The sequence below is a fragment of the Copadichromis virginalis genome, linkage group LG13, assembly GCF_057382275.1.
Source record: "Copadichromis virginalis isolate Kocher_CV1m ecotype Utaka linkage group LG13, C_Virginalis_male_GT1.1, whole genome shotgun sequence".
Lineage (NCBI taxonomy): Eukaryota > Metazoa > Chordata > Actinopteri > Cichliformes > Cichlidae > Copadichromis > Copadichromis virginalis.
In genome coordinates this window covers 4,109,259-4,120,592 of record NC_140630.1, presented here as the reverse complement: position 1 = coordinate 4,120,592, position 11,334 = coordinate 4,109,259, and the positions used below count along the sequence as shown (strand labels likewise).

General features: G+C 48.6%; 4 protein-coding genes across 4 annotated transcripts; all 4 read right to left on the bottom strand.

Annotated features, from left to right (window-relative positions):
* Positions 1-492: 492 nt before the first annotated feature.
* Positions 493-2,897, bottom strand: LOC146695074 (inverted formin-2-like). Its single transcript, XM_085478516.1, has 4 exons — positions 2,845-2,897; positions 2,445-2,529; positions 2,292-2,362; positions 493-2,175 (listed from the first exon to the last, which is right to left on the bottom strand). Exons 1-4 carry the CDS (start codon positions 2,895-2,897, stop codon positions 2,037-2,039), a joined length of 348 nt encoding a protein of 115 aa, XP_085334642.1. The 3' UTR covers positions 493-2,036.
* LOC146695073 (uncharacterized) lies at positions 2,674-7,191 on the bottom strand. Its single transcript, XM_085478515.1, has 15 exons — positions 7,012-7,191; positions 6,685-6,775; positions 6,564-6,605; positions 6,188-6,310; positions 5,921-6,116; positions 5,461-5,557; positions 5,308-5,378; positions 5,071-5,191; positions 4,772-4,936; positions 4,445-4,535; positions 3,948-4,070; positions 3,532-3,876; positions 3,363-3,431; positions 3,061-3,117; positions 2,674-2,901 (listed from the first exon to the last, which is right to left on the bottom strand). Exons 1-14 carry the CDS (start codon positions 7,189-7,191, stop codon positions 3,062-3,064), a joined length of 1,770 nt encoding a protein of 589 aa, XP_085334641.1. The 3' UTR covers positions 2,674-2,901; position 3,061.
* Positions 5,757-8,153, bottom strand: LOC146695072 (inverted formin-2-like). Its single transcript, XM_085478514.1, has 4 exons — positions 8,101-8,153; positions 7,701-7,785; positions 7,548-7,618; positions 5,757-7,431 (listed from the first exon to the last, which is right to left on the bottom strand). The coding sequence occupies exons 1-4, from the start codon at positions 8,151-8,153 to the stop codon at positions 7,293-7,295; spliced, it is 348 nt and encodes a 115-aa protein (XP_085334640.1). The 3' UTR covers positions 5,757-7,292.
* Positions 7,928-10,806, bottom strand: LOC146695071 (inverted formin-2-like; the record flags this gene model as incomplete). The annotated part of the gene is made up of 10 exons (XM_085476978.1): positions 7,928-8,157; positions 8,317-8,373; positions 8,619-8,687; positions 8,788-9,132; positions 9,204-9,326; positions 9,701-9,791; positions 10,028-10,192; positions 10,327-10,447; positions 10,564-10,634; positions 10,717-10,806. Coding segments are annotated over 9 exons (1,131 nt in total), but the record flags the coding sequence as incomplete, so codon positions are not given.
* Positions 10,807-11,334: the final 528 nt, after the last annotated feature.

Genomic DNA, 11,334 nt, shown 5'->3' with positions numbered 1-11,334 from the left:
AGGTCGGGGTGATTCTCTTCAGCCTCCTAAGGGTCACAAACAGCAGCAACTGAATTATTATGAGAATACTGCAGTATTCCCCAGTATTCGTAGTATTCCCAGCATTACCTGCAGGATGTGGTGCAGCAGCGTGACTCTCGACTTGTTGGCTTTGGTTTCGGTCAGAATTCTGACTTTAATCTCAGAATTCTGACTTTAATCTCAGAATTCTGACTTTTTTTTTTTCTGAGATTAAAGTCAGAATTCTGACTTTAATCTCAGAATTCTGACTTTAATCTCAGAATTCTGACTTTTTTTTTTTCTGAGATTAAAGTCAGAATTCTGACTTTAATCTCAGAATTCTGACTTTAATCTCAGAATTCTGACTTTTTTTTTTTCTGAGATTAAAGTCAGAATTCTGACTTTAATCTCAGAATTCTGACTTTAATCTCAGAATTCTGACTTTAATCTCAGAATTCTGACTTTTTTTTTTTTCTGAGATTAAAGTCAGAATTCTGACTTTAATCTCAGAATTCTGACTTTAATCTCAGAATTCTGACATTTTTTTTCTGAGATTAAAGTCAGAATTCTGACTTAATCTTTGCTCCTGTTGACCTGGGTCACATCCTGCTGACTAGCTGTGTGCTGGACTTCCTGCTGCGCCGGTCTGGTGTCCACTTCAGACTCCGGACCCTGGACCTCAGCTGCGGGGCGTTCACAGAGGGCCTGGAGCTCTGAGGCAGCTCTGTCTGGCTCTGCTGGCTCCGGTTCTGGTCTGGTTCCAGCAGGTGGATGTGTGGGAGTCCGGACCTCCTCCCGAGGCTTCTCGGGAAAATCTGGCTTATCTTGGGCCGGTGACATCTGCGTGACCCCGGGGTGACCTGAAAAGGAGAACTTGATCAAACGAGCAGTAGTGACAAGAAAGTCTGCAGAAGTCCTGCCGGGCTCTCACCTTCGACCCCACCGTCCGGCTCTGCCCGTGGGCTTGTCTTCCTCAGCCTGCAGCCCTTCCTGATCTCGGCCAGCAGGTTGTCGACGGTGCATCCTTCGTCCCAATTGGCCATGTCTGTCCTAACTGCAGCACAGACACACGTTCCCCTGTGAGCTTAGCGCACGTGTCACAAACAACAGGTGAAAGCTGTCACTGCATCACCTGACAGCCTCACAGGTACAGCAGCATTTAATCTTTACAAACTTTCTTCTCGTCCTGATGCTGTCACATCATTTCCTTTAAATATTCAGCTGCTGATAAACTGTTGCAGAAAAATGTTGCTGATGTCAGCTATTGATTCTCGACCTGTCCGTCACCGGCCCTTCACATGTCTCACCTGTTCTCCACTTGCACTTGACCTGTCCTTCACCTGCCACACCTGGAGAGACAGGTGAGGGACACCTGTCTCTCCATTTAAGGAGGGAGGATTTAAGGTGAAATAATGGTGTCTGACTTACTGATCTTTCTGGTGGGGGCTTCTTCTCTCAGTTTCCTCCCTTCCTCCAACCTCTTCCTCCTCTTCTCCTGCTCCCTGTGACCTTCGTTCTCCTGATCGAAGAATAAAAGGAACACACAGTTCAAACTTCAGCAGGCTAACCGGCCCCCCAGAGAGGGCGGAGCTTAACATTTACAGGGAAACAGGACTAATGTGTGGCAGCTACCACACTTTGTCACGGTTCAAGTCAGAGCCGATTGGCTGGCTGAGACATAGTTTAAATGACACATGCAAACGTGCGGCAGGGTATGAGTCCTGCAGACTGAGCCGCACTGCGATTGGCGCTGACCTTGAGGGTTCGAAGGAAGAGGTCTCTGAATGCCTTGATGGTGCTGAAGAGCTCTTCGAGGGAGAAGCTGCTGCTGTCCTCACAGAGGTAGGCGGACAGGTGCTTCCTCTGCTCCTCCACAGATGACAGCAGGAGTTGCAGCTGCTCAACAGCCTGCAGGCTCTCCTGGTAACACCACATAAGAACAACAGGTAAGTTCACCTGGAACAGCAGGTCTGTCCCACTAAAACGGTGTCAGTGAGTGTACAGACTGGATTTATCTGCCCGTAAAGGTGACAGCCTCATCCTGAGTGACTCACCTGTATGGTGGACAGGTACTGCTCCTTCATGTCGTCAGATGAGGAGGAAACGCTCCTCTCTGAGTTTTTCAGCCGTTTGTTTAGAGTCTTTGTTTCAGACTGAATAGAGTCCAAGCTGAGCCTGCAGGTGGAGTCAGAGGGCAACATTTAACACCGCTGCAGGCGAAACACCTGAGCTACCACGTCACAGACTCCACCCAGCAGTCTGTACGTGACTGAACTCCTATATGTGTTTACCCAGCAGCCTTTGCACAGATCTCCAGGTCATCGGGCAGGTTGAGCAGGTCGGGGTGATTCTCTTCAGCCTCCTAAGGGTCACAAACAGCAGCAACTGAATTATTATGAGAATACTGCAGTATTCCCCAGTATTCGTAGTATTCCCAGCATTACCTGCAGGATGTGGTGCAGCAGCGTGACTCTCGACTTGTTGGCTTTGGTTTCGGTCAGAATTCTGACTTTAATCTCAGAATTCTGACTTTAATCTCAGAATTCTGACTTTTTTTTTTTCAGAATTCTGAGATTAAAGTCAGAATTCTGACTTTAATCTCAGAATTCTGACTTTTTTTTTCTGAGATTAAAGTCAGAATTCTGACTTTAATCTCAGAATTCTGACTTTAATCTCAGAATTCTGACTTCTTTTTTTCAGAATTCTGAGATTAAAGTCAGAATTCTTTCCTTTTTTTTTTTCCAGTGGCCCTAATCCTCTTCCGTAAAACACAGTGGAAATGGTGTGGAATTAAAAAACGCAAAGGCCACGAAATGGTCCCAGGTTCTACAGAGGGTTAAACACTTTGTTCTCCTGCAGGTCCAGTCCTGTGGCCACAGAAACAAGTCCTGACCCATGTACCTGGAACCATAGAAGAAGAATAAAATAATAAATGATATTTAAAAAAAGACCTTAAATCCCACAACATAAAAACATTTCGACCAATGAAATGCTTTAGAGTGAAGGACAGCAGTGAATCGCCGCTGACGTGGATTTATGCACAGCTGCAGGTGAGCTCACCTCACTGAAGGATGCATTTTTTCTTTTTCTTCAAACGCTTTCTTCCTGTGTGGCCTTCTGGAGATCAAAGAGAGGATACGATTGGTCGGTTTCTAGATATAAAGCTTATTTCATCATCAACACTAAAGGATGTTCTATCATCGTCTTGATGAGACCTTACAGCCTGAGCCTCAGCTCACCATGTCACAGGAAACACTAATGTTCAGGAACAGGAAGTGACCTCATAGACTCAGAGCTACATCACAACAGCCAGACTGACCCGGCTACATCACCATGGTATGGCAATCTCGACTCCACTCAACTGTAATCTGCGGCCGAGTCTCCGTCACTCTGCTGCAAACACTGAACACAACTTGATCTGTGTGGGTGGGCTGTGGGACAGGAAGCATTAAAATTTCCATGTTTCAGAAACAAACAGCAGCACTGAGCGTGCTCAAAGCCTGAAGCAGAGAGCACAGCGCCTCACTCTACCTGCTGGGCTGGTGTCTAAGGTGTTTGATGCGTTCCGGGGAGCAGAATCTTCCGGGTTAGGATCTTTGCTCCTGTTGACCTGGGTCACATCCTGCTGACTAGCTGTGTGCTGGACTTCCTGCTGCGCCGGTCTGGTGTCCACTTCAGACTCCGGACCCTGGACCTCAGCTGCGGGGCGTTCACAGAGGGCCTGGAGCTCTGAGGCAGCTCTGTCTGGCTCTGCTGGCTCCGGTTCTGGTCTGGTTCCAGCAGGTGGATGTGTGGGAGTCCGGACCTCCTCCCGAGGCTTCTCGGGAAAATCTGGCTTATCTTGGGCCGGTGACATCTGCGTGACCCCGGGGTGACCTGAAAAGGAGAACTTGATCAAACGAGCAGTAGTGACAAGAAAGTCTGCAGAAGTCCTGCCGGGCTCTCACCTTCGACCCCACCGTCCGGCTCTGCCCGTGGGCTTGTCTTCCTCAGCCTGCAGCCCTTCCTGATCTCGGCCAGCAGGTTGTCGACGGTGCATCCTTCGTCCCAATTGGCCATGTCTGTCCTAACTGCAGCACAGACACACGTTCCCCTGTGAGCTTAGCGCACGTGTCACAAACAACAGGTGAAAGCTGTCACTGCATCACCTGACAGCCTCACAGGTACAGCAGCATTTAATCTTTACAAACTTTCTTCTCGTCCTGATGCTGTCACATCATTTCCTTTAAATATTCAGCTGCTGATAAACTGTTGCAGAAAAATGTTGCTGATGTCAGCTATTGATTCTCGACCTGTCCGTCACCGGCCCTTCACATGTCTCACCTGTTCTCCACTTGCACTTGACCTGTCCTTCACCTGCCACACCTGGAGAGACAGGTGAGGGACACCTGTCTCTCCATTTAAGGAGGGAGGATTTAAGGTGAAATAATGGTGTCTGACTTACTGATCTTTCTGGTGGGGGCTTCTTCTCTCAGTTTCCTCCCTTCCTCCAACCTCTTCCTCCTCTTCTCCTGCTCCCTGTGACCTTCGTTCTCCTGATCGAAGAATAAAAGGAACACACAGTTCAAACTTCAGCAGGCTAACCGGCCCCCCAGAGAGGGCGGAGCTTAACATTTACAGGGAAACAGGACTAATGTGTGGCAGCTACCACACTTTGTCACGGTTCAAGTCAGAGCCGATTGGCTGGCTGAGACATAGTTTAAATGACACATGCAAACGTGCGGCAGGGTATGAGTCCTGCAGACTGAGCCGCACTGCGATTGGCGCTGACCTTGAGGGTTCGAAGGAAGAGGTCTCTGAATGCCTTGATGGTGCTGAAGAGCTCTTCGAGGGAGAAGCTGCTGCTGTCCTCACAGAGGTAGGCGGACAGGTGCTTCCTCTGCTCCTCCACAGATGACAGCAGGAGTTGCAGCTGCTCAACAGCCTGCAGGCTCTCCTGGTAACACCACATAAGAACAACAGGTAAGTTCACCTGGAACAGCAGGTCTGTCCCACTAAAACGGTGTCAGTGAGTGTACAGACTGGATTTATCTGCCCGTAAAGGTGACAGCCTCATCCTGAGTGACTCACCTGTATGGTGGACAGGTACTGCTCCTTCATGTCGTCAGATGAGGAGGAAACGCTCCTCTCTGAGTTTTTCAGCCGTTTGTTTAGAGTCTTTGTTTCAGACTGAATAGAGTCCAAGCTGAGCCTGCAGGTGGAGTCAGAGGGCAACATTTAACACCGCTGCAGGCGAAACACCTGAGCTACCACGTCACAGACTCCACCCAGCAGTCTGTACGTGACTGAACTCCTATATGTGTTTACCCAGCAGCCTTTGCACAGATCTCCAGGTCATCGGGCAGGTTGAGCAGGTCGGGGTGATTCTCTTCAGCCTCCTAAGGGTCACAAACAGCAGCAACTGAATTATTATGAGAATACTGCAGTATTCCCCAGTATTCGTAGTATTCCCAGCATTACCTGCAGGATGTGGTGCAGCAGCGTGACTCTCGACTTGTTGGCTTTGGTTTCGGTCAGAATTCTGACTTTAATCTCAGAATTCTGACTTTTTTTTTTTCTGAGATTAAAGTCAGAATTCTGACTTTAATCTCAGAATTCTGACTTTAATCTCAGAATTCTGACTTTTTTTTTTTCTGAGATTAAAGTCAGAATTCTGACTTTAATCTCAGAATTCTGACTTTAATCTCAGAATTCTGACTTTTTTTTTTTTCTGAGATTAAAGTCAGAATTCTGACTTTAATCTCAGAATTCTGACTTTAATCTCAGAATTCTGACTTTAATCTCAGAATTCTGACATTTTTTTTCTGAGATTAAAGTCAGAATTCTGACTTAATCTTTGCTCCTGTTGACCTGGGTCACATCCTGCTGACTAGCTGTGTGCTGGACTTCCTGCTGCGCCGGTCTGGTGTCCACTTCAGACTCCGGACCCTGGACCTCAGCTGCGGGGCGTTCACAGAGGGCCTGGAGCTCTGAGGCAGCTCTGTCTGGCTCTGCTGGCTCCGGTTCTGGTCTGGTTCCAGCAGGTGGATGTGTGGGAGTCCGGACCTCCTCCCGAGGCTTCTCGGGAAAATCTGGCTTATCTTGGGCCGGTGACATCTGCGTGACCCCGGGGTGACCTGAAAAGGAGAACTTGATCAAACGAGCAGTAGTGACAAGAAAGTCTGCAGAAGTCCTGCCGGGCTCTCACCTTCGACCCCACCGTCCGGCTCTGCCCGTGGGCTTGTCTTCCTCAGCCTGCAGCCCTTCCTGATCTCGGCCAGCAGGTTGTCGACGGTGCATCCTTCGTCCCAATTGGCCATGTCTGTCCTAACTGCAGCACAGACACACGTTCCCCTGTGAGCTTAGCGCACGTGTCACAAACAACAGGTGAAAGCTGTCACTGCATCACCTGACAGCCTCACAGGTACAGCAGCATTTAATCTTTACAAACTTTCTTCTCGTCCTGATGCTGTCACATCATTTCCTTTAAATATTCAGCTGCTGATAAACTGTTGCAGAAAAATGTTGCTGATGTCAGCTATTGATTCTCGACCTGTCCGTCACCGGCCCTTCACATGTCTCACCTGTTCTCCACTTGCACTTGACCTGTCCTTCACCTGCCACACCTGGAGAGACAGGTGAGGGACACCTGTCTCTCCATTTAAGGAGGGAGGATTTAAGGTGAAATAATGGTGTCTGACTTACTGATCTTTCTGGTGGGGGCTTCTTCTCTCAGTTTCCTCCCTTCCTCCAACCTCTTCCTCCTCTTCTCCTGCTCCCTGTGACCTTCGTTCTCCTGATCGAAGAATAAAAGGAACACACAGTTCAAACTTCAGCAGGCTAACCGGCCCCCCAGAGAGGGCGGAGCTTAACATTTACAGGGAAACAGGACTAATGTGTGGCAGCTACCACACTTTGTCACGGTTCAAGTCAGAGCCGATTGGCTGGCTGAGACATAGTTTAAATGACACATGCAAACGTGCGGCAGGGTATGAGTCCTGCAGACTGAGCCGCACTGCGATTGGCGCTGACCTTGAGGGTTCGAAGGAAGAGGTCTCTGAATGCCTTGATGGTGCTGAAGAGCTCTTCGAGGGAGAAGCTGCTGCTGTCCTCACAGAGGTAGGCGGACAGGTGCTTCCTCTGCTCCTCCACAGATGACAGCAGGAGTTGCAGCTGCTCAACAGCCTGCAGGCTCTCCTGGTAACACCACATAAGAACAACAGGTAAGTTCACCTGGAACAGCAGGTCTGTCCCACTAAAACGGTGTCAGTGAGTGTACAGACTGGATTTATCTGCCCGTAAAGGTGACAGCCTCATCCTGAGTGACTCACCTGTATGGTGGACAGGTACTGCTCCTTCATGTCGTCAGATGAGGAGGAAACGCTCCTCTCTGAGTTTTTCAGCCGTTTGTTTAGAGTCTTTGTTTCAGACTGAATAGAGTCCAAGCTGAGCCTGCAGGTGGAGTCAGAGGGCAACATTTAACACCGCTGCAGGCGAAACACCTGAGCTACCACGTCACAGACTCCACCCAGCAGTCTGTACGTGACTGAACTCCTATATGTGTTTACCCAGCAGCCTTTGCACAGATCTCCAGGTCATCGGGCAGGTTGAGCAGGTCGGGGTGATTCTCTTCAGCCTCCTAAGGGTCACAAACAGCAGCAACTGAATTATTATGAGAATACTGCAGTATTCCCCAGTATTCGTAGTATTCCCAGCATTACCTGCAGGATGTGGTGCAGCAGCGTGACTCTCGACTTGTTGGCTTTGGTTTCGGTCAGAATTCTGACTTTAATCTCAGAATTCTGACTTTAATCTCAGAATTCTGACTTTTTTTTTTTCAGAATTCTGAGATTAAAGTCAGAATTCTGACTTTAATCTCAGAATTCTGACTTTTTTTTTCTGAGATTAAAGTCAGAATTCTGACTTTAATCTCAGAATTCTGACTTTAATCTCAGAATTCTGACTTCTTTTTTTCAGAATTCTGAGATTAAAGTCAGAATTCTTTCCTTTTTTTTTTTCCAGTGGCCCTAATCCTCTTCCGTAAAACACAGTGGAAATGGTGTGGAATTAAAAAACGCAAAGGCCACGAAATGGTCCCAGGTTCTACAGAGGGTTAAACACTTTGTTCTCCTGCAGGTCCAGTCCTGTGGCCACAGAAACAAGTCCTGACCCATGTACCTGGAACCATAGAAGAAGAATAAAATAATAAATGATATTTAAAAAAAGACCTTAAATCCCACAACATAAAAACATTTCGACCAATGAAATGCTTTAGAGTGAAGGACAGCAGTGAATCGCCGCTGACGTGGATTTATGCACAGCTGCAGGTGAGCTCACCTCACTGAAGGATGCATTTTTTCTTTTTCTTCAAACGCTTTCTTCCTGTGTGGCCTTCTGGAGATCAAAGAGAGGATACGATTGGTCGGTTTCTAGATATAAAGCTTATTTCATCATCAACACTAAAGGATGTTCTATCATCGTCTTGATGAGACCTTACAGCCTGAGCCTCAGCTCACCATGTCACAGGAAACACTAATGTTCAGGAACAGGAAGTGACCTCATAGACTCAGAGCTACATCACAACAGCCAGACTGACCCGGCTACATCACCATGGTATGGCAATCTCGACTCCACTCAACTGTAATCTGCGGCCGAGTCTCCGTCACTCTGCTGCAAACACTGAACACAACTTGATCTGTGTGGGTGGGCTGTGGGACAGGAAGCATTAAAATTTCCATGTTTCAGAAACAAACAGCAGCACTGAGCGTGCTCAAAGCCTGAAGCAGAGAGCACAGCGCCTCACTCTACCTGCTGGGCTGGTGTCTAAGGTGTTTGATGCGTTCCGGGGAGCAGAATCTTCCGGGTTAGGATCTTTGCTCCTGTTGACCTGGGTCACATCCTGCTGACTAGCTGTGTGCTGGACTTCCTGCTGCGCCGGTCTGGTGTCCACTTCAGACTCCGGACCCTGGACCTCAGCTGCGGGGCGTTCACAGAGGGCCTGGAGCTCTGAGGCAGCTCTGTCTGGCTCTGCTGGCTCCGGTTCTGGTCTGGTTCCAGCAGGTGGATGTGTGGGAGTCCGGACCTCCTCCCGAGGCTTCTCGGGAAAATCTGGCTTATCTTGGGCCGGTGACATCTGCGTGACCCCGGGGTGACCTGAAAAGGAGAACTTGATCAAACGAGCAGTAGTGACAAGAAAGTCTGCAGAAGTCCTGCCGGGCTCTCACCTTCGACCCCACCGTCCGGCTCTGCCCGTGGGCTTGTCTTCCTCAGCCTGCAGCCCTTCCTGATCTCGGCCAGCAGGTTGTCGACGGTGCATCCTTCGTCCCAATTGGCCATGTCTGTCCTAACTGCAGCACAGACACACGTTCCCCTGTGAGCTTAGCGCACGTGTCACAAACAACAGGTGAAAGCTGTCACTGCATCACCTGACAGCCTCACAGGTACAGCAGCATTTAATCTTTACAAACTTTCTTCTCGTCCTGATGCTGTCACATCATTTCCTTTAAATATTCAGCTGCTGATAAACTGTTGCAGAAAAATGTTGCTGATGTCAGCTATTGATTCTCGACCTGTCCGTCACCGGCCCTTCACATGTCTCACCTGTTCTCCACTTGCACTTGACCTGTCCTTCACCTGCCACACCTGGAGAGACAGGTGAGGGACACCTGTCTCTCCATTTAAGGAGGGAGGATTTAAGGTGAAATAATGGTGTCTGACTTACTGATCTTTCTGGTGGGGGCTTCTTCTCTCAGTTTCCTCCCTTCCTCCAACCTCTTCCTCCTCTTCTCCTGCTCCCTGTGACCTTCGTTCTCCTGATCGAAGAATAAAAGGAACACACAGTTCAAACTTCAGCAGGCTAACCGGCCCCCCAGAGAGGGCGGAGCTTAACATTTACAGGGAAACAGGACTAATGTGTGGCAGCTACCACACTTTGTCACGGTTCAAGTCAGAGCCGATTGGCTGGCTGAGACATAGTTTAAATGACACATGCAAACGTGCGGCAGGGTATGAGTCCTGCAGACTGAGCCGCACTGCGATTGGCGCTGACCTTGAGGGTTCGAAGGAAGAGGTCTCTGAATGCCTTGATGGTGCTGAAGAGCTCTTCGAGGGAGAAGCTGCTGCTGTCCTCACAGAGGTAGGCGGACAGGTGCTTCCTCTGCTCCTCCACAGATGACAGCAGGAGTTGCAGCTGCTCAACAGCCTGCAGGCTCTCCTGGTAACACCACATAAGAACAACAGGTAAGTTCACCTAGAACAGCAGGTCTGTCCCACTAAAACGGTGTCAGTGAGTGTACAGACTGGATTTATCTGCCCGTAAAGGTGACAGCCTCATCCTGAGTGACTCACCTGTATGGTGGACAGGTACTGCTCCTTCATGTCGTCAGATGAGGAGGAAACGCTCCTCTCTGAGTTTTTCAGCCGTTTGTTTAGAGTCTTTGTTTCAGACTGAATAGAGTCCAAGCTGAGCCTGCAGGTGGAGTCAGAGGGCAACATTTAACACCGCTGCAGGCGAAACACCTGAGCTACCACGTCACAGACTCCACCCAGCAGTCTGTACGTGACTGAACTCCTATATGTGTTTACCCAGCAGCCTTTGCACAGATCTCCAGGTCATCGGGCAGGTTGAGCAGGTCGGGGTGATTCTCTTCAGCCTCCTAAGGGTCACAAACAGCAGCAACTGAATTATTATGAGAATACTGCAGTATTCCCCAGTATTCGTAGTATTCCCAGCATTACCTGCAGGATGTGGTGCAGCAGCGTGACTCTCGACTTGTTGGCTTTGGTTTCGGTCAGAATTCTGACTTTAATCTCAGAATTCTGACTTTTTTTTTTTCTGAGATTAAAGTCAGAATTCTGACTTTAATCTCAGAATTCTGACTTTAATCTCAGAATTCTGACTTTTTTTTTTTCTGAGATTAAAGTCAGAATTCTGACTTTAATCTCAGAATTCTGACTTTAATCTCAGAATTCTGACTTTTTTTTTTTTCTGAGATTAAAGTCAGAATTCTGACTTTAATCTCAGAATTCTGACTTTAATCTCAGAATTCTGACTTTAATCTCAGAATTCTGACTTTAATCTCAGAATTCTGACATTTTTTTTCTGAGATTAAAGTCAGAATTCTGACTTAATCTTTGCTCCTGTTGACCTGGGTCACATCCTGCTGACTAGCTGTGTGCTGGACTTCCTGCTGCGCCGGTCTGGTGTCCACTTCAGACTCCGGACCCTGGACCTCAGCTGCGGGGCGTTCACAGAGGGCCTGGAGCTCTGAGGCAGCTCTGTCTGGCTCTGCTGGCTCCGGTTCTGGTCTGGTTCCAGCAGGTGGATGTGTGGGAGTCCGGACCTCCTCCCGAGGC